The sequence below is a fragment of the Electrophorus electricus genome, chromosome 8, assembly GCF_013358815.1.
Source record: "Electrophorus electricus isolate fEleEle1 chromosome 8, fEleEle1.pri, whole genome shotgun sequence".
NCBI lineage: Eukaryota > Metazoa > Chordata > Actinopteri > Gymnotiformes > Gymnotidae > Electrophorus > Electrophorus electricus.
Window position 1 is genome coordinate 430,727 of NC_049542.1, and position 17,733 is coordinate 448,459.

At 48.3% G+C, this 17,733-nt stretch overlaps 2 protein-coding genes and 1 long non-coding RNA gene across 4 annotated transcripts in view; 2 read left to right on the forward strand and 1 right to left on the reverse strand.

The window, feature by feature from the left end:
• The first annotated feature begins 1,711 nt into the window (after window positions 1-1,711).
• Window positions 1,712-14,908, forward strand: slc16a10 (solute carrier family 16 member 10). The gene is made up of 6 exons (XM_026995842.2): window positions 1,712-2,217; window positions 8,731-8,875; window positions 9,093-9,522; window positions 10,828-10,971; window positions 11,247-11,475; window positions 11,896-14,908. Exons 1-6 carry the CDS (start codon window positions 1,947-1,949, stop codon window positions 12,120-12,122), a joined length of 1,446 nt encoding a protein of 481 aa, XP_026851643.2. The 5' UTR covers window positions 1,712-1,946; the 3' UTR covers window positions 12,123-14,908.
• Window positions 14,909-15,033: 125 nt separating this feature from the next.
• Window positions 15,034-15,774, reverse strand: LOC113567746. The gene is made up of 3 exons (XR_003409493.2): window positions 15,683-15,774; window positions 15,426-15,524; window positions 15,034-15,289 (listed from the first exon to the last, which is right to left on the reverse strand). It is a non-coding gene; the product is annotated as an uncharacterized LOC113567746 (long non-coding RNA).
• A 253-nt stretch (window positions 15,775-16,027) lies between these two features.
• Window positions 16,028-17,733, forward strand: part of mfsd4b (major facilitator superfamily domain containing 4B) — a 4,392-nt gene continuing 2,686 nt past the window's right edge. Inside the window, exons 1-3 of one of the 2 annotated variants that reach the window (XM_035528999.1) lie at window positions 16,028-16,316; window positions 16,848-17,016; window positions 17,440-17,556. In XM_035528999.1, coding sequence (XP_035384892.1) covers window positions 16,050-16,316; window positions 16,848-17,016; window positions 17,440-17,556 — 553 coding nt within the window. In that variant the 5' untranslated portion in view covers window positions 16,028-16,049. Of the gene's footprint in view, window positions 16,495-16,847; window positions 17,017-17,439; window positions 17,557-17,733 lie in introns of both variants that reach the window. The other variant, XM_035529000.1, reaches the window with a different exon arrangement.

The window sequence follows — 17,733 nt, forward strand, 5'->3', positions numbered from 1 at the left end:
CCCTACAGGTCCTGCTGTTGTGGAGATGGTCTGTCCCAGTACGCTAGTCTTCAGTTTGGTCTGTCAGTCACTCACATCCTCACACTCACCTGGTTTTGCTGCCTCCAACTGAGATATTCAACGTTATGCACTTTTCACCTGTCCTAATGTTCTGGCTGAGTGGTGCACATTTACATACATACAGAAGCAAAGAGGGTTTTTATCACTATTTCCTTGTTTATCCTGGTATATTTTAATTATTGTATATTTTATCTGCATATTTATGTATACCCCTTACTGGTTGCCAATGTCAGCTGTGTACATAGTGTGTTATTCGTATTTAATTATTCTGTCATTATATGTTTGGTCGTAGTTTGGGACGTTCGGGCAGGAAGCAGTTTAGTTTTTGCTCTGGTATTGGTTCAGGGAGTAAGAGCAGGTTCTTGTTGTTTTGTTTATATGTGTTCGTGTTCAAGTTCAAAGTTCAAAAGTCTTTGTCATTTCAGCTATATACAAGTACACAGCAAAAACGAAACAATGTTCCTCCAGGACCGTGGTGCAACACAAAACATGTACAACAGACAACACACTACACGAGCGCAAACAATACAGTACAGTTCAAAATGTCATGCAATAAATAAATACAGGACAGGACCAATACACAATGAACAGTACTGGGAATATGTAAAGCAGGCTTGTGCATAGGAGTCAGTGACATGCTATACTGAACATAGCAGTCACTGGTAGCATCCAAACAAGTAGGAAGAATGTGCAAGAGTGCAAAAGGAGTGCATATTGTGTGTGTGAAGTTTGACTTCAGCAATTTGCCCGATACAAAAACAATGTGTATGTATGGATATGTATGTACATACGTGTGTGTGCATGACTGTGTAGAAGTATGTGTGTGTATAGAAGTGTCCATTTGTTTGGAATTGGACTTGGCCAGAGTTCAGGAGTCTGATGGCTTCTGGGAAGAGGCTGCTGCACAGTCTGGAGGTGCGGGACCGGATGCTGCGGTACCTTCTTCCAGATGGCAAAAGGGTGAAGTTTGTGTGAGGGGTGCGTGGGGTCTCCCACAATGCAGGTGGCTTTGCGGATGCAGCGCTCTTTCTGTTAGCTACGTTAGCCCCTCGCTCCTTTCCCTCTGTTTTTGAATAGTTTATGTGTGAAAGGTGCTCTATAAATGAAGATGCTTTCTGACTCCTGGCGCTCACTAGAGGCCAATGTGCTCGCAGTAATGCCGCCTGACTGCCAGGAGAGGGCGGTGTGTGTGCGCGCGGGCGCGCTGCTGTTAAGAGTAAGGAAGAACCGGGCAGTCGCGTGGCTCATATTCACGGATTACGTGAATGCGGGGAAGAACGGTCACCGGTGGCCCGTGCTCACCGAGCCTCAGTGCATGCGGCGCCGGTAGGAGGAGCTCGCGCTGAGTGGGAGTCCGGGGTTTGGCTCGCGCTCCGCTCTCGGTACTTCCTCAAGTTCAGGGCACACGTGTTAGTAATGGTAGTACTGGTCTTAACAGACCTGCAGTTCACCACGCACACACACCTGCACGACCTCCTGGAGCATGCCCGAGACAGGGCATTTTAAAAGCCAGGCGCGCTTACCCCGCACTGCAAAGTGGCATAATCACTGCGCGCGGACGTTCCCCTCCCGCTGAAAGGGAAACTACCCCCCCCCCCCCCAGAATCTATTTATACTGAAGTGCCACAGCAGTTCCGCCAGTGTTCGGGGTGTCGGTGGAGGCTTTGTATAAGACAGCTGGAAAGCTAGAACGCGAGCATGTGTGTGGCGCCGAGTCTGTGCGCAGGACATTCACGCGTTTAACGGGATTAGTCTCTGATTGCTTGCGGGACATTCACGCGCTTAACGTGTTTAGTCTCCGGCTCCTTTCTCTCTTTTTTGGGGCTGAGTCGCGCGAATCTCGCGCCATCGGTTTTGCAGCGCCGCAAGGACCCGTGCGCTCCGACATGACAGAAGACAAGACCGTGCGCCCCCACGAGCCCGACGGAGAGAAGGTGGCGGAGGAGAAGAGCGCGGGGCCCGGTAACGGCACGGGCCGAGTGTCTGCCGAGCCCGGGTTCGTCCACCCCGAGGGCGGCTGGGGCTGGGTGGTCATGCTCGCCTCCATGTGGTGCAACGGCTCCGTGTTCGGGATCCAAAACTCCTTCGGCATCTTGTACGTGGCGTTACTCAACGAGTTCGGGTCCGAGGAGGACTTAGACCTCCAGTTCAGGACAGGTACGGCCGGTTGGAGCGCTTGCTCGAGCTTGCACGTGGAGGTAAAAAAAAAAAAAAACCGAGCTCGTGCCAGCTGCTTATCTCGCGTGAGGAGGGACAGGGTTCGGAACAGTAAACGCTCGATCGCTGAATATTAATCAATATTTGCTTTAAGTTACTAAGTTGTGCAGCATCTGTCTTATTTCCCTTTTTCTTACCGGGAAGGAAAAGACGGTCCAGGGTGTTTTCAGCCTCGCGCTTCTGTGTGCTCGCTGAGGCACGCGGACTAAGTAGCGGCTGAAGCAGGCTCGTGCTGCATTAATGTAGTCCTGCGCCTTTATAAGGATGAAATAATAAAGACGCCAAAATGAACGGTCACGTTTGTTTGTTTGTTTGTTTAAGATTTGTTTAGCTCTGTGATTCGCCGTTTTTACGTTGAAAAGTTTAGCATAACTTGTGCTGTGTGGAGTTTACTTTAAGAAGGCAGTCTCTCCTCAGGACTGTTATAACGCCCTCATAACGCAAATCTAGTGCTGCGACGTTTATTTGATTTCTACCTTAGTAAATGTTGTTTTGGTGGCTGCTTAAACAGCTCTTTACCAGACCTACAAATGAACCATGTTGAATGCAGGGTCACCGCGTGTCAGTTAAGCTGCCATTGTGCTAACGATGTCACCGTGTACTGTGCCGGACTGTCTGAAAGGTTTGATATTGGCATTGATGTGATAAAACACCGTTACAAACCCATTAGTGCCAGCATGTTTACTGTTTGGACGGAGTGTCCTGTGCCTGGGGTTGTGAGGCCGTGGTCAGAGGACCAGGTGATTTACTAATCACACGTGCAGAACGTGCGCTAACCTCTAGTCATTACAGGGTCTTTACCAAGGACGTGGGGTTAAGAGTGCACCAGCACACACACACCCATGCTTCTTAACCGCTGAGTTGCCTCTACCTCTCTGTCTCTTTCTCCCTCTATCTGTCTGTCTTTCTCTGTCTCCCCCTGTGTGTGTGTGTGTGTGTGTGATTAATGTGTGTGTATCCCACAGTTTATTTAAACACACCCTGCTCTTTTGTCTCCTCTGGCTCGTGTAATGGAGCAAATGTGTTTCTTTACTCGTCCAGTTGTTAGGTGGTGGTTAGTCTGGGTCATTAGTGCCAGTGGTCGTGGGTTAGTGGCTGCACTATGTGTTCTGCAGTTGTCCTACACACACGGCGTGTTCATTTGAGAGCATGTTTACATCCACACTTTGTTAGTGAAGGTGACAGCCTGCTTCATGCTGATAAACTGAAATACATAGACAAGTACAATCCACTCAACAGCAAACACGTATCTGTAGCCCCTCCCAACCACACACGCTTCCTCACAGGAGATCAGACCATCCAGTAGTTATCTAACTGAGGCCAGAACAGCTCACGTGATGATACAACAGTATGTGAAGACCTTGTGGGTTTCCCCCGATACAGGGATCCTCCATCGTTGTCTGTGTAGTTCCTTTATTCAGCATCATAGACCAGCATGAGAGAGATCAGAGTGAGAGAGACCAGCATGTGAGAGGTCATAGTCTGAATGTACAGGGTAAGAGAGACTGGAAGGAGACGTCCTGACTCCTGGATGGTAAAGAATGTGCCACGTTATGTTTTTTTCTCTTTAGGGTGCGCTGTAACTAAGGGATATGAGTCATTAGTGAGTCATTAGTGCTCAGAGGTTAAGTTCACGGTTTCAGAGAATCTCACTCCAGTGAGTTATTGAGTCCACAGGGCTTATGGTCACTCTTGTATAATACTCCCCTCGCATGCACGCACGCACACTCGCACACATTTTATACACTTGCTTTAAAATTGTGAATCAGGTAAATTTCCCATGGAATCACTCAGATTAGCCAGGATCAGGTCGCTCTGCTTGTACCCGCACCAGGCTTCCCCCTTCAGTCTGATCTGGAGTCAGTGCTTCCAGTCCATCCCCTGTCCGGGACACCTTCAGTCTTTGGGGAAATTGGACATTATTCACTTGAATCAGCCCCAACAATGGCCTGTCTCAACTGCTTGGCCCGTGACCTTTATTGTAATGTGGCTGTAATCTCTGTGAGTGATGCTGTTTGTGTGTGTGTGTTTAGCTTACAGCCTTTTGTTGGAGCTGTAAGCACAGCAGGAGGGATCAGGCAGGCACTGCTGGGAGATTTGCCTGGAGAGGAGGGTCGTAAGGGGGGCCTTCACACATGACAGGACCAGTTTGCCAGCATGTTTCAATACACTGCAGAGATGATCGTGATTACAGTATCACTCTCTGTCGTCAAAGCATGATGTCCGAGGGGTGCGTCCGGCCCGTGAGCGATGTGTTTACCCACAACCCGGACGTCCTGTTCTGCCCTGTGCGCTGACCCTGACACACCCTGCTTCTCCGTGCGACGGCTGTGATGGCGGGCTGCGTCTTCCTGTCCGCTGCCGTCGCACCGAGAGGGTTATTGATGTGCCGATGAGGGCTGTTACCATGGCGTCGGTCCTGCCTCAGACGTTTCCATCCCTCCCATTGTGTCCGTGTGTACTTTACAGCCTGAGCGTGACAGTGCGGAAATGACGCGTGTGTGTTAATAGGGAAATATTTGAAGACTGTTCACTACTAATGTGTATATTGGCGTTCATGGTTGAGCCTTGGCTATAGGATTTGAGGGCATGGCAGTAATGACTCTCTCGTATGTCATGCTGTAACACTGAGACTATATTGTTTATGTTTGAAAGCAAAATTCCCTCTCGGAGGCTAAAGTGGCCGGAGTGTCGAGGGTGGGACTGGGGGAGGTTGATTGATTTGCTGTGGTAAACGCAGCGTTCCCAGCAGCCGTTATCAGGGAGCAAGGTCTCCCAGCAAGGTCTCCTGTAGCGTTCCAGTGGTTAATGGTTAACAGTGTGTTTGATCAGAGCCTCATGTTGCTGTGACCCTGGACTCAGGTGAAGGTCACAGGCTTGGGTGTGTAACTCACGTGGGCACCGGCGCACGCGACCACACACACGCCACCAATCACTTACCCCAGAACCCCTGCCCATGTCAACAGCACCCCTCTCTCCCAGAGGACTGAGGGTAGGGTGCGTGTGGTCGCGTGCGCCGGTGCCCACGTGAGTTATACACCCAAGCCTGTGGCCATGTAGTTAACACAAGCAGCCAGTCAGATGCAGGTGTTGGCATTGTGGGGGGGGGGGGGGGGGGGTGCTGATGCCAGAATGTGGTTCTGGTTCTGGACGGAGTCAGGACGTCCCTGTAACGTTTTTCAGTCATTTATACTGTGGATTCAAACCGGGTGCAGGGATCTGATCTCTAACTTCCACTGCTATGGTCCCGATGAGTGAGCTTACAGGGAACGCCACGCTTCCAGGACGTACAGGGGGAGCGCTAGAATCCATCACCTTATTATGGCCATGGAAACATGGGAACTTTACCACTGACAACGTCTTTGTTGGGAAATTGGGTGTATAGTTACGTCAGCTTTGACCCGTGTGTAGAGACACACGCACAAACACACACATCATTCATATAGACGTACACACACCATTTATAGAGAGAGACACACACATATACACATCGTTAATATTAACCTGTGCAGTTCCATGTTAAAATATTTATTCATGAAGTGCATTTGAGCCTAAGCAATGTTGTGTCTGATGTCGGGTGTGTCTGATGTCTGTTGTCAGCTAAATGCCTTAAATGTACTGTATATTCAGAAGCAAAACAGAAAAATGTGTGAGGTGTTTCTTGATTGATTTGTGTAGACCAATTAATTCACCTGTTTCTGTGCGTTTCAGATCACTATTTTCAGACTTCAGATGGCTAATCCCCTCATTAAGGTGTGGTCATAGTTGTACCTCGTCATTTGCATTGACTATTTATGGACGTTATGGACGGTAACAGGAAAAAGATAAGGCTCATTCACACTCAAGATTTTAGAAATCAGATTTTTTTTTCTGTTATTTGTGTGCACACTCATTTTCACTCTAGAGTCCACACAAAGTTTGAGAGTCCCTGAGCCATACATGTCTGGTGTTGAATCAGCATCAGCACATATACCCCACCCCTCACACCCACACACACGGACGTTTCAACACTGTGACGTGTAGATAACCTTTTCTGTTGGTGGTTTCCAACAACAGAGTAGCATTAAGCATGTATCAGACTCTTCTAGAGTTCAGAGTGACACGGCTCACGTTTCACATCTGTGGTCTGATCTCTTATCTGGTTCTGGGAACGGCAGCCCTGAGGTAATCGGTTGCATCTTGTTCCAGATCATTCTATTTAAATGCTCCCTCTTCCCCACCCAGACTGGCTGCCCCGGTGGGGTAACACTGGGGAATAACGTCACACGGAGGTGTCCAGTAGACAAAGTTTAGTTTTGGTACTGGCACAGTTTTGGTCCTTAGACTACAAAATAATCCAAAACTACATTGATCTGAGTTAAATAAGGTCTAATCTGAGCTCTAATCTGAGTTCATGGCAACTCAAGAGGGTTTGAATTGAATTATATCTGGAATGATTATATTTCACTGCAACACTGTTGAAAATCACAGGTTCCCCCTGCTCTCTCACACACAGACACACACACTCATCATTTTAACCCCCCCTCTTACACAGACCATGGTGGTGAAGCCCACCCTCTGCCAGCGTCTCCTGATTGGCTGGGACCCTCCCCATACAGACCCTGTAGCAGAGCTTGTGTATAATGAGTTCCATCTGGTGATGGAGGTGTGTGCTATGTTCTCTGCCCCCCCCCACACACACACACATACACACTCTTGCTAGGCATAGAGGCCCAGTTGGGTTCAGAATTTCTGCAGCGCCATCACTTCTAGACGGCAGTCTCGCGTGTGGTGCTCTGCACTCACGTGCGCTGCTCTGTGGTCACACGTGGTGCCCTGTACTCATGTGTAGTGTTCTATGGTCACGTGTGATGCCCTGCAATCACGTGCAAGTGCTCTATGGTCACGTGTGGTGCTCTGTACTCACGTCGCGGTGCCCTGTGCTTACATGTGTGCCGTACTGGAAGGCGAAGGCTGGATGTAGCTGCTTTGGGAACAGAAGGTTGTGCAAACTGAGTCGGACTGGATCTGACCACCTTCAGCAGGAACCAGAGGCTGAAGGCTTTGTTACGGGTGTACAGGTGTGTAGGAGTGTACAGGTGTGTAGAGGACAAGGGGGTGTGGCTCTGGAATGGGGCAAGTGCAGTAGGGACACTTGCTGTGGGGTTGTTGGAGCCCGAGGCACAGCAATAAGAATCAGTGGCGCATAATTAGCAGAAAACACATACGCACACACAAGCTAACTGTTTTTGCCCAGATGCACTCTGATGTAAAGCTATTCTGAAGAATGCCACCCTCCCTGTCTCACTCGCTCCTGCTTTTTCTCTCTCTCTCTCCCTCTCCCTTTAGTGCTATCTGCATTGCAGACTGGTCCGTGTCCCCTAGTTTTGCGGAGTTGCATTTCTCTGGTGTTCTGGACTGTCCTCGCTGGCCTCTCCGTGGTGTTTGCGATCTGATCCGGCCCAGATAATTAAAGATGCGTGGAACAGCCTGGAGTCTAAACGTTAGCGCCCAGGGTAACCTCCGCAGAGGAGGTGGAACTCACCTGCTGTGGGTGTGTCCAGTGGAGCTGGAGCTCACCTGCTGTAGGTGAACACATCTCACCCACTTTAGTACATTTTACCCTCACACTTGGGGTGTGTGTGTGTGCGTGTGTGCCAGCAGTGGAAGGAAGGTAATGTGTTGCTCTGGTCCCCCAGTCGTCTGTCCCTGAAGTACTGACAGGAAACGTTGCTGGTATCATCATCCTTCTGGAATGCTGGTTATTTGATCATATTTACAGTCCTCAGTCTTAAACACTAGTGATCTTTTAAGTCTTCATTTGAGAACTCTGTTCACATTCTTTCTCTCTCTCCCCCCCTCCTTCTCTCCTCATACTTTTCCTCTCTGTCCTGTTTATTTTTCTTGAGAATAATAGCCGGAAGCAATATCTCAGTGCAGGTGTGTGTGTGTGTGTGTGTGTGTGTGTGTATACCACGGTATCATATGTAACCCTCTATACCCTAACCCCTAATCCTAACTAACCACTAACCCCTAACCCTAACTAACCCCTAACTAACGGTATTGTCTTACTTCTACTTCTTACTTACTGTCTTACTTCTACTTGATTTTCAGTAAAGTCCAGGATCTGAATTGTTGGTCACACCCCTGTGTCCTGACCCTGTGTCTGTGTATGTGTGTGTCTGCATCTGCGTCTTTCCCTACACGATCACCATTGTGCCCAAATGTCAGTCCGCTAAAAGCACACACACACACACACGCACACACACACACACACACACTGTGTTCTAGAGCTGTGACTGAAGAGGGTCATGACGTGTGTCCGTGTGTGTAAAGCTAGTACTGATGGATTTAATGTAACTGTTAACTCTCTCTCCCTCCCTCCCTCTCTCTCTCTCTCTCTCTCTCTCTCTCTCTCTCTCTCTCTCTCTCTCTCTCTCTCTCTCTCTCTCTCTCTCTCTCTCCCTCTCCCAGCTTGGGTAGGCTCTCTCTCTATGGGAATGATCTTTTTCTGTTCTCCGATCGTGAGTGTGTTCACTGATCTGCTGGGCTGCAGGATCACAGCAGTGGGAGGAGCTGCTGTCGCCCTCGTGGGCTTGCTGGCCAGCTCCTTCATCAGGTACCGTCCTCTTCCTCAGCTCATGGGAGGGAGTGCTGGGCTTCCTCTTAAAGGTGTATCACACACACACACACACACACACACACACAATCAATGGCAGCTTTACTTTATTAAGTTCTCTTGCAGGTGTGGGTGTCTGTGATTGTGTTTAGTGATCTCACGGCTATTTCACCTACAGCATGGTGTGTGTGTGTGTGTGTGTGTGTGTGCTCCACAGGTCTCTGGGGGCCCTCTACTTCACCTATGGCTTGGTGTTTGCGTGCGGCTGCTCCTTCGCCTACCAGCCCAGCCTGGTGATCCTGGGTCACTACTTTAAGCGGCGTCTGGGTCTGGTGAACGGCATCGTGACGGCGGGCAGCAGTGTGTTCACCATCCTGCTGCCCCTGCTGATGTCCAAGTTGCTGAAGCAGCTGGGACTGTCGCACACACTGCGCGTGCTATGTGGCCTCATGTTCGTGCTGATGCTGGCAAGCCTCACCTATCGGCCCCTCCTGCCCCGGACCCCCGACACCGGCAAGAACACCGGACGCTGCTCCGCCCTGCGCAGGGTCTTCAACGTCTACATTTGGAGGAGTTTGGGATACCGCATCTGGGCTTTCGGCGTCCCGGCCGCCCTCTACGGGTACTATGTGCCCTACGTTCACCTGGTGAGCCTTACTGTGTGTGTGTGTGTGTCTGTGTGTGTGCGAGGCAGACCTTCTGAGCGAGTGTGTAACCACCCTCGCTGGGAGTTGTTCGTGACCTCAGACACGTCGGTTTCGGCCAAGTCGCTTCTTAAACAAACACCCGCTTTGTTATTCCAGTATTCTGTAGCATTTACACTACGGAGGAAGTCTGTTCTCACTACACACACACCGGATCTCTGAAGTCTATATGGAAGTTGTGTTTTTGAGGGTCTCTGGCTGTGAGGTGATCTCCGGCACGGAGATCAGCTGTGCTTCAGTGCGGCTCGGGTGTCTGGGGTGCTGGGATGTGTTGATCCCGTTGCTGGTATTTCGTTCGTGTGGTGGATCTGTGTGGTCTCCAAGGGTAGCGGTGTTATTGGATGTTGAGGGGAGTGGTTGTGGTCGTTGGCAGTGTTGGTCTTCCATAGTCCCACAAACCCCTGCTGTTATGTTGTTTACGCTGGTGGGAAACATCACCATCAAAACAGCTCGCTAAGAGTGAGTCAACTGTTCAAATAAACACACACACACACACCCCAGAATTCTGTGTGTGTGTGTGTGTGTGTGTGTGAGCCGGTTCACCTGATCTGTAGCCCACTCCACACTTTACATCCCTTTCCCCCCCAAAAAAAACATTTTACCCAAAAAACTTTAAGCGTTAAATAATCAAGAGAACTTGACTGTCTGAGTGTCCCTGAGTGAGCTAGAGACAGAGGCTCTCCAGAAACCTCAGTCCTGGAAACCAGCCCGAAATCCTTACAGTATACAAGCCTTTCATAATTACATAATTATTTCTCTCCCTCAGAAGACATGAGTTCCTGGCTGATTGGTCATTGGCTGATCGGAGACCAGTGGGCACACTCATGTCTTCTTTGTGTGTGTTTCTTTGCGGTGTGTTTATTTGGTTGTCCACGGTAGGTCCCTCTTTGCTGTTTTTGCGGTGACCCGTTGTGGAGCGCCCCCTGATGCCCAGAGGTCAGTGCCTTCAGGTTCAGGTTGAGCTCAGGACACACCGTCAGTCCCTTGACAGTTTCACCCTCCCACGCACTCACGTGTTTGAGACCGGAGACTTGTTTCTCCAGTATCCTCACTGGGAAGGTTTCTGTCCTGATGAACATGGACTGCATCGCGATGTCACTTCCCTTTCTGCTGAGGTTGAGGACTCGGGTCTTGTATGAGCGAAAAATGCAAACGTGGACTTTTCAAACATGGCTCCCGTGACTCTTTTATTGTCTGCTCATCTATCTGTGTGTTTGTGTGTGTGTGTGTGTGTGTGTGTGTGTGTAGATGAAGCATGTAGAGGAACGCTTTGGCCCTGACGCAAATAAGGAAGTTCTCCTCATGTGTATCGGCGTCACATCTGGAATTGGGAGACTCATCTTCGGCCACATGGCCGACTACGTACCTGGGGTTTACAAGGTGTTCCTGCAGGTAACACACACAAACATAAACACAAACACACTGAAGTCATTGCTGATGGAGGTTTTAGTCTGGCGTGACTCATTAAAGAGAAGTAAAAGAAGAAGTGAAATTGATTTTCAGTTATTTTCTTTCTTTGTATTTGAAGCGATGGAGATGTGAGATGTTTGTTTGAGGTGTAGCTAAGGGAAGGAGAATAGTTGTGTTACTGGAGAATCGTATTTCCATTGAGTTCCTGTGTGTGTGTGTGTGTGTGTGTGTGTGTACGTGTGCGTGTGCATGCGTAGGTGGCGTCGTTCCTAGTGATTGGCCTCATGTCCATAATGATTCCTGTGTGTAAGATCTTCGGTGGGTTGGTCGCCGTGTGTCTGCTCATGGGGCTGTTTGACGGCTGCTTCATCTGCATCATGGCGCCCATCGCCTTCCAGCTCGTGGGCTCCCAGAATGTCTCCCAGGCTATCGGCTTCCTGCTCGGAATGATGTCCGTCCCCATGGTTGTAGGGCCCCCTGTGGCAGGTACACACACACACACACACACACACCCCATATGTGGGAGCTCGCTGTAGTCCAGCACCCACACCATTAAGCGCCAGTGTGGCTGCACAATGGGGCAACATCGCCCCCTGCTGTCTGCAGGACTGCAGCTCCCTTAGTGTAGAGCCTGAAGACGCTGCAAAAGTGCCTTTTTAAGTAGAGTGGAACACTTCACACGTGCACTAATACCCCACTACACTGTCCAGTGTCTTTACACGTGCACTAATACCCCACTACACTGTCCAGACGATGTCCACTTATGTTATGTTTTGAAAAGCACTGAACGTTTATACTAAGAGGGGACTTTTATTCTGGCATTTGTCGTGTTTCACTTCCTAAACGTGTGCAGCTGTTGTGGCGAGTGACTGGTGGGCGTAGTCCTAACAAGCTCCTCCCCCTCAGGGTTCCTGCGTGACCGCCTGGGCAACTATGATGTGGCGTTCTACCTGGCAGGTATTCCGCCCATCATAGGGGGGGCGGTGCTGTGTCTGATCCCGTGGGTGGAGTCAAGGCCAAAGAGAAGACACGCGGAGGTGGCTGGGGAGGCCAAGGAGGCGGAGGCCGCCATGCTGGAGACCACACCCACCACACACACCCTGAAGAACAATGAGCCAGAGCCTGTCATCTGAGCCGCACACACACGCACACGCACACACACGCACATGCATGCACACACACACACACAGGCTTCACGGAATCGATCATCGGACTAGTGCACACACCACAGAAATTGTCATTTGAGTAAAAAACACACACACACACACACACACACACACACACACACACAGCAGAGAAGCACAGGAGACAAATTTGAATCTAAAACAGCACTACGCGCACTTAACCTCTTCCACACCACACCAACGCTCCAGACCACAGTAGCACATGGGATTACGGGGAATGTTTCAGATGGAACTGAGGTCTGATTGAGAAAAAGTGCCGGTATGTGCGTTGTTTGTTTGTTAAGGTCCTTGTTTGTTTGTTTAACATTTTTATTTAGTTTAATGTTTTAAGTTTTAGAGCTAAAACAATTCGTCAGATATGTTAATCTGCTAATTCAGCTCCATATATTTAGGATTTAGTTCTTAATTTGGTTTCTTAAATGATTTAAAAAAGTCCCTCTAGAATTAGAACAGATCAAAGTACAGGAAAGTTACAATATTAATTCCTCAAGTGTTCATTTGAGTTGGGCTTAGTCCCTAAGTGTTCATTTGAGTTGGGCTTAGTGCCTAAATGTTCATTTGAGTTGGGCTTAGTGCCTAAATGTTCATTTGAGTTGGGCTTAGTGCCTAAGTGTTCATTTGAGTTGGGCTTAGTGCCTAAATGTTCATTTGAGTTGGGCTTAGTCCTTAAGTGTTCATGTGAACCCGTGTCTTCTGACTTGTCAAGTGCACAGACAATGTCAGTATGTGTTCACTTGACTCAAGCCTGACAGTGTGCGTACTGATCTCACATGTCTTGACCACGTGTGTTCTGACCTCGGGTGTGTTGATCTCACGTGTCCTGACTAGGTCCTGCAATAGGTTCTTTTTTTCTATGCAATATGAACATGAAGGTTCAAGCTGATTGTCTTGCACAACAGATGAAAGTGACATTGACACTTTAGTTGCCACGGGGAGTGTTGCTGTAGAAATGCGTTTATGGATTCCCGTGGCTGACGTGCCAGGCCGATGTCAGGATGTAAGAGCCATAGTTCATCTGTAACAGGAAGTGGAGGGTCATCGTGCCTTTTTGTGTAGGAAGTGGTTTATAAGGGCTGTAAACGTGTAAAAGTGGCACGTGACATAGCAGAATGCATGCGCAGAGAGAACCAATCTCACTCACACAGAGCATCCGTCTATCACACTAACATTTATATAAACACAGAGACACATGTCTAATTAGATTAACTGAAGCTTGTAGTGATTCCTGGTTTTGTCTTGATTTGTCGTGTACAATCTGAATGTGTGTGTTGCTGTTCCCTCTCAACAATGCTCGGCCCACAGGTTCAGTGATGTAATCTACCTCAATCACTGTAGCTCTGGACATATTTGCATCCAGAAGGGTTCAGTAGCATTTTGGCAGAGCTGGTTGTCGTTAGAAACCTGAGTCCACTGCAGCTCCTCACCCAGTTTCCTTTTCTTTGTGTTTGGTTTATCTTTTGTTTGTTTTGGTTTATCTTTTGTTTGGTTTGTTTATTTATTTTTAAGCACTTTTTGATAACGGATCAGTCTCTTTTGTCCTGTGCGTGCGTACAATCAGTATTAATACTCTGCAGCCCTGTACAAAGAGACTCCGCGAGCCAGCTTGGGTTTTTGTTTAGTTCTGTTAGGGGCTTTGTTTTGTTTTTTAGCAAACGAGGAAATCAAACTAAAGGTGTAACGCAAGAGTGAAATGCCACGAGGTTGTGTTTTTGGAATAAGCACACTAAACTTTCAGGAAAATATTGTAAAAGAAAAACAAAGATAAACTATCACTTATTTTTGGCCTTAAAATCCTTTGCAAATGTAACTTGCTGTAATTTGAACACACTCGTTTGTACTGCGGTAAAATATTCTGATATTCGCAATGGCAATATTTAATGCTCATGTAGTTTTCTGTTTGTGTGTGTGCCTCCAGCGCATGCTGACGTGAGCTTTGTTATTTAATTTGCAGTGGAATGAACTGAACTGTGTGGGTTTGTAGGTGCTGGCCTATCAGGACGTCATCCTGAGAGATCCTCGGAAAGGCGGGACAGGCCTCGAGTTTAATATGTTTCTAGACAAAGTCTCCTTTTGTACTGACGTCTAGCACTGCTAATCCAAGAGCGTCTTCCTCACGTGCTTCTGGTTTCGCAGCTTTGGTCTGTATTGACATGAAATCCTGGATATGATCTTGATATCAGGACACATGGACTTCAACGCTACTTGGTCACTTCCTCAGGTAACGGCGCACAGGAAACACCTGCTCACGCCATTAGCTTCCTCACAGAAGGCCTGGCGAATGTTTCTGTCCAAAGAATGTTTATTTTAGTGATCATAGGAGACACTGTGACCAAAGCAACAGCACCGGCTGAGAAACTGTTGTGTAGCCTATATTGAACTAGAATGTCTTACCAAAGTGAACTTTGCTTTTTCTTTGTATTAAAGTTGTATTAAATTAACAGTGATGACCAAACTTCACTGAAGTGATACAGTTGAATAACATGAGAAAAGTCGCTTTGTTCAGTATTTTTCTATTCAAAAAAATCATGAAATTCATTGTTGAGCAGAACTAACGTATAGCCACCCGCTCCTTTTAAAATGTTTAGTTTATAGCTAGCACACTGTATACATACATACATACATACATACATACACTATAATTATATATATATATAAATATAAAATGTCTTATACACACTGCATGATTTTAGTTAATTTTGTATGAACAACACAATAAAGGAAATATGTTTATGAACCAGGATGTGCTGTAGTGATTTTTATAAGAGAAGAAACTAAGCATATTAAGAAAATTAGTGAAGTGTATGTAAAGTTTGTGTGTGTGTGTGTGAAGTGTTTAAGGATGAAATGCTGAAGAAAAATGTTAATTGTAACAAAAAGCAGTTTTATTTATCACTGGAGCACAGTGATTTAGATAAAGCCAAATGTGTTCATACATTATAGTAGAGGCCAGTGTGGTGTGTTCGTGCCTTCTGCCTGTGAGGAGATACTGGAGTTCACTCACGCCCCTCTGAGGTTAATCCAGGGAAACCGTTTTCCACTGGTGCTGACACACCAGTGCTGTTTCTCTCTTCGTGTAGCTTTGTTGTTGTTGTTTTTCCCACTGTCACACCAAACCGCTTAAAGGAAAAGAAAAAAAAAAGATCTGGATGGCATTCGTCTGCAGGGTACGCTGTGATCCTTTCTGCTCCGGGTGGCACGAGCCCAGACTTGCTGCATGGTTTTGATGATGTGAGTAATTATAGCTCTACTTACACACACTCACTCACTCACACGCTGGAACCTGTTCATTTCTTGACCCTAAAATCAAGAACTGCCTGTGTAGGTATTGGACAGAAGGCAGCAAATATCTACCTGGGAAATGGAACCAAAGCATGTAAAATTGCAGCCAATTATGAAAAACTTTTCCAAATAATAAACATTTCTATTAATAGAAACATATACAGTAGTAAATATTAATTCATGTATATTGACAGTGATTTTGCATGAAATAGACCAGCGAGCTTTCTTACCAGAAGAGCTGGGCCGCCCATTGTAGGGCGCTTCGACCCGGTCCTCCGTCCTCTCGGTCTTATTTGATGGTATTTTATTTGATTTTTTTTTTTTAATGCTTTTATTTGATTTTTTTTTCCTCCGGAAGTTTTCACGTTTCGCTTCCTATGACGAGGGAGCGAGGCTGTCGTTGACGTCACCGTCGTCTTCGGAAACACATTCATCTTGGAAACGCGCAAGTCTCGCGCTCAGGCGCTCGCAGCAACCGGCAGCCGAACGTCCACGATTTAGCGCGTGGCGCCCGCAGCCCGGGCTGAACCTTCTGGTGACGCGTCTGCGCACGCCAGCAAAACCGCCCAGCGCGAGGAGCCGGGCTGCGCGAGCACGATGACGTCCGCCTCCGCCGCCCCCGGTGAGCCCGAGGCGAAGAAGAAGCACGTTCGCTTCGCCAGGATGGAGGAGCGCGAGGACGAGAACACGCTGTTCGACACGCGGAGAGACGTCAGCGGGGGACTGAAGAGCGCGCTGAAAGGGGCCGCTCGGCCGCGCGCGGGGCTCGAGGAGGCGGAGATCCAGCGACCTGGACGGAGCGGCGCCGGAGCGTGCAGCCGGTGGCTCGTGACCCTGACCCTGTGCGCGTCGTTCCTCGGGCTGGTAATGGCCGCTGCGTCACACCGACTGGCCCTTCCGCGCGGGTGAACCGTTAGTTGCAGGGGGCTGTGGGGTCTCGCGTCGTCGCTGCGGTTGTAATTCCGTGCACCTGTGCGCGTGCTAGCCCTAACCCTAGCCCGTTCTCAGGGAAACGACACGTGCGGTGGAGTGGAAAGTCCGGGTGAGTTCATTTGAATTGACGGATGTTAACTGGCCGCACTGGCTCGCGAGTTACCCGTCACACGCGTCATCACGCGTTAATGCACGCTTTTGTTTTTGCATATGCGATGTGCAACCCGCGTGTGCGCAAGAAGCAACACCGGTGACCGCTACTGCGACGGCGCAACAGGACGCAGCAAAAACGCAGAAAGTTGCGCAAGCTTTGCGTAAACTGCGTATTTAGTGTAATAATCTCAAGCCTTCAGCTGTGTTGACCTCCAGGAGAAATGTGTGGTGTTTGGTTTTATTGATGCATTTGGTCAGATGTCTGTCTTGTCCAGTCGCCAGGGACAGTAGTGTATCCTGTGTCTCCAGGGCATGTGTATATCTGTGCTTGGCCCCACGCTTGGAGATCTGGCTGCCAACGTCAACAAGAACATTGCCAACATCTCCTACATCTTCGCTGGTCGAGCGACGGGTTACATCGCGGGTTCTCTGTTAGGAGGGATTCTTTTTGACTTTATCAACCCTCACTTTCTGTTGGGTAAGACCCCCCCACACACACACACACTGCCTCAGCTATAGGAGGGCTGTACAGGCTCTGATCGGCTCAGTCAGGTTTCCATGGTGTTGAATAAGTTAAATATAAACTGTACCTATGGGTGTTTTATTATTGTAAGTTGTTGTGATTTTTATAACCTGTAACAGGTGTTTCTGTGCTTCATGGCTGTGTGTGAACTCTCAGGGTTCACATCAACACTTTTCTGTTGCTCAGTTCTGTTGCTCTTCCTGGTTGGTGCCAAGGTCACTGGCACCAACCAATACTGGAGGGCAAAGGTCACACAATAATATTCTGTAATAAATTACACTGGTTTAACACGTTAACAGGGGTTGGACCATTAAGAACGGGGCACTGAGTTTAACACTGTGTGTGTGTGTGTGTGTGTGCGTGCGTGCATGCGTGCAGGCTTGGCGATGCTCGGGACTGCAGCAGGCATGTTTGCAACTCCATTTTGTAAGAAGGCTCTGCTGTTGACCATCCTTGTCTCCAGTGTGGGCGTATCCATGGGAATCCTGGACACAGGTGAGGACACTTCACATCTATGTTTCTTTTAGTTCGTGAAGGACATGCCGACTCCAGACCTTTGGCCGGGTTATTGTTAGGGTTTATGAATTACCGGGATGCATAAACGTGGTAGCCATTATACACACTGTATGCATTAATGTTTAACCGACATTTTGTTCGTGTTTGTTGTCTTTA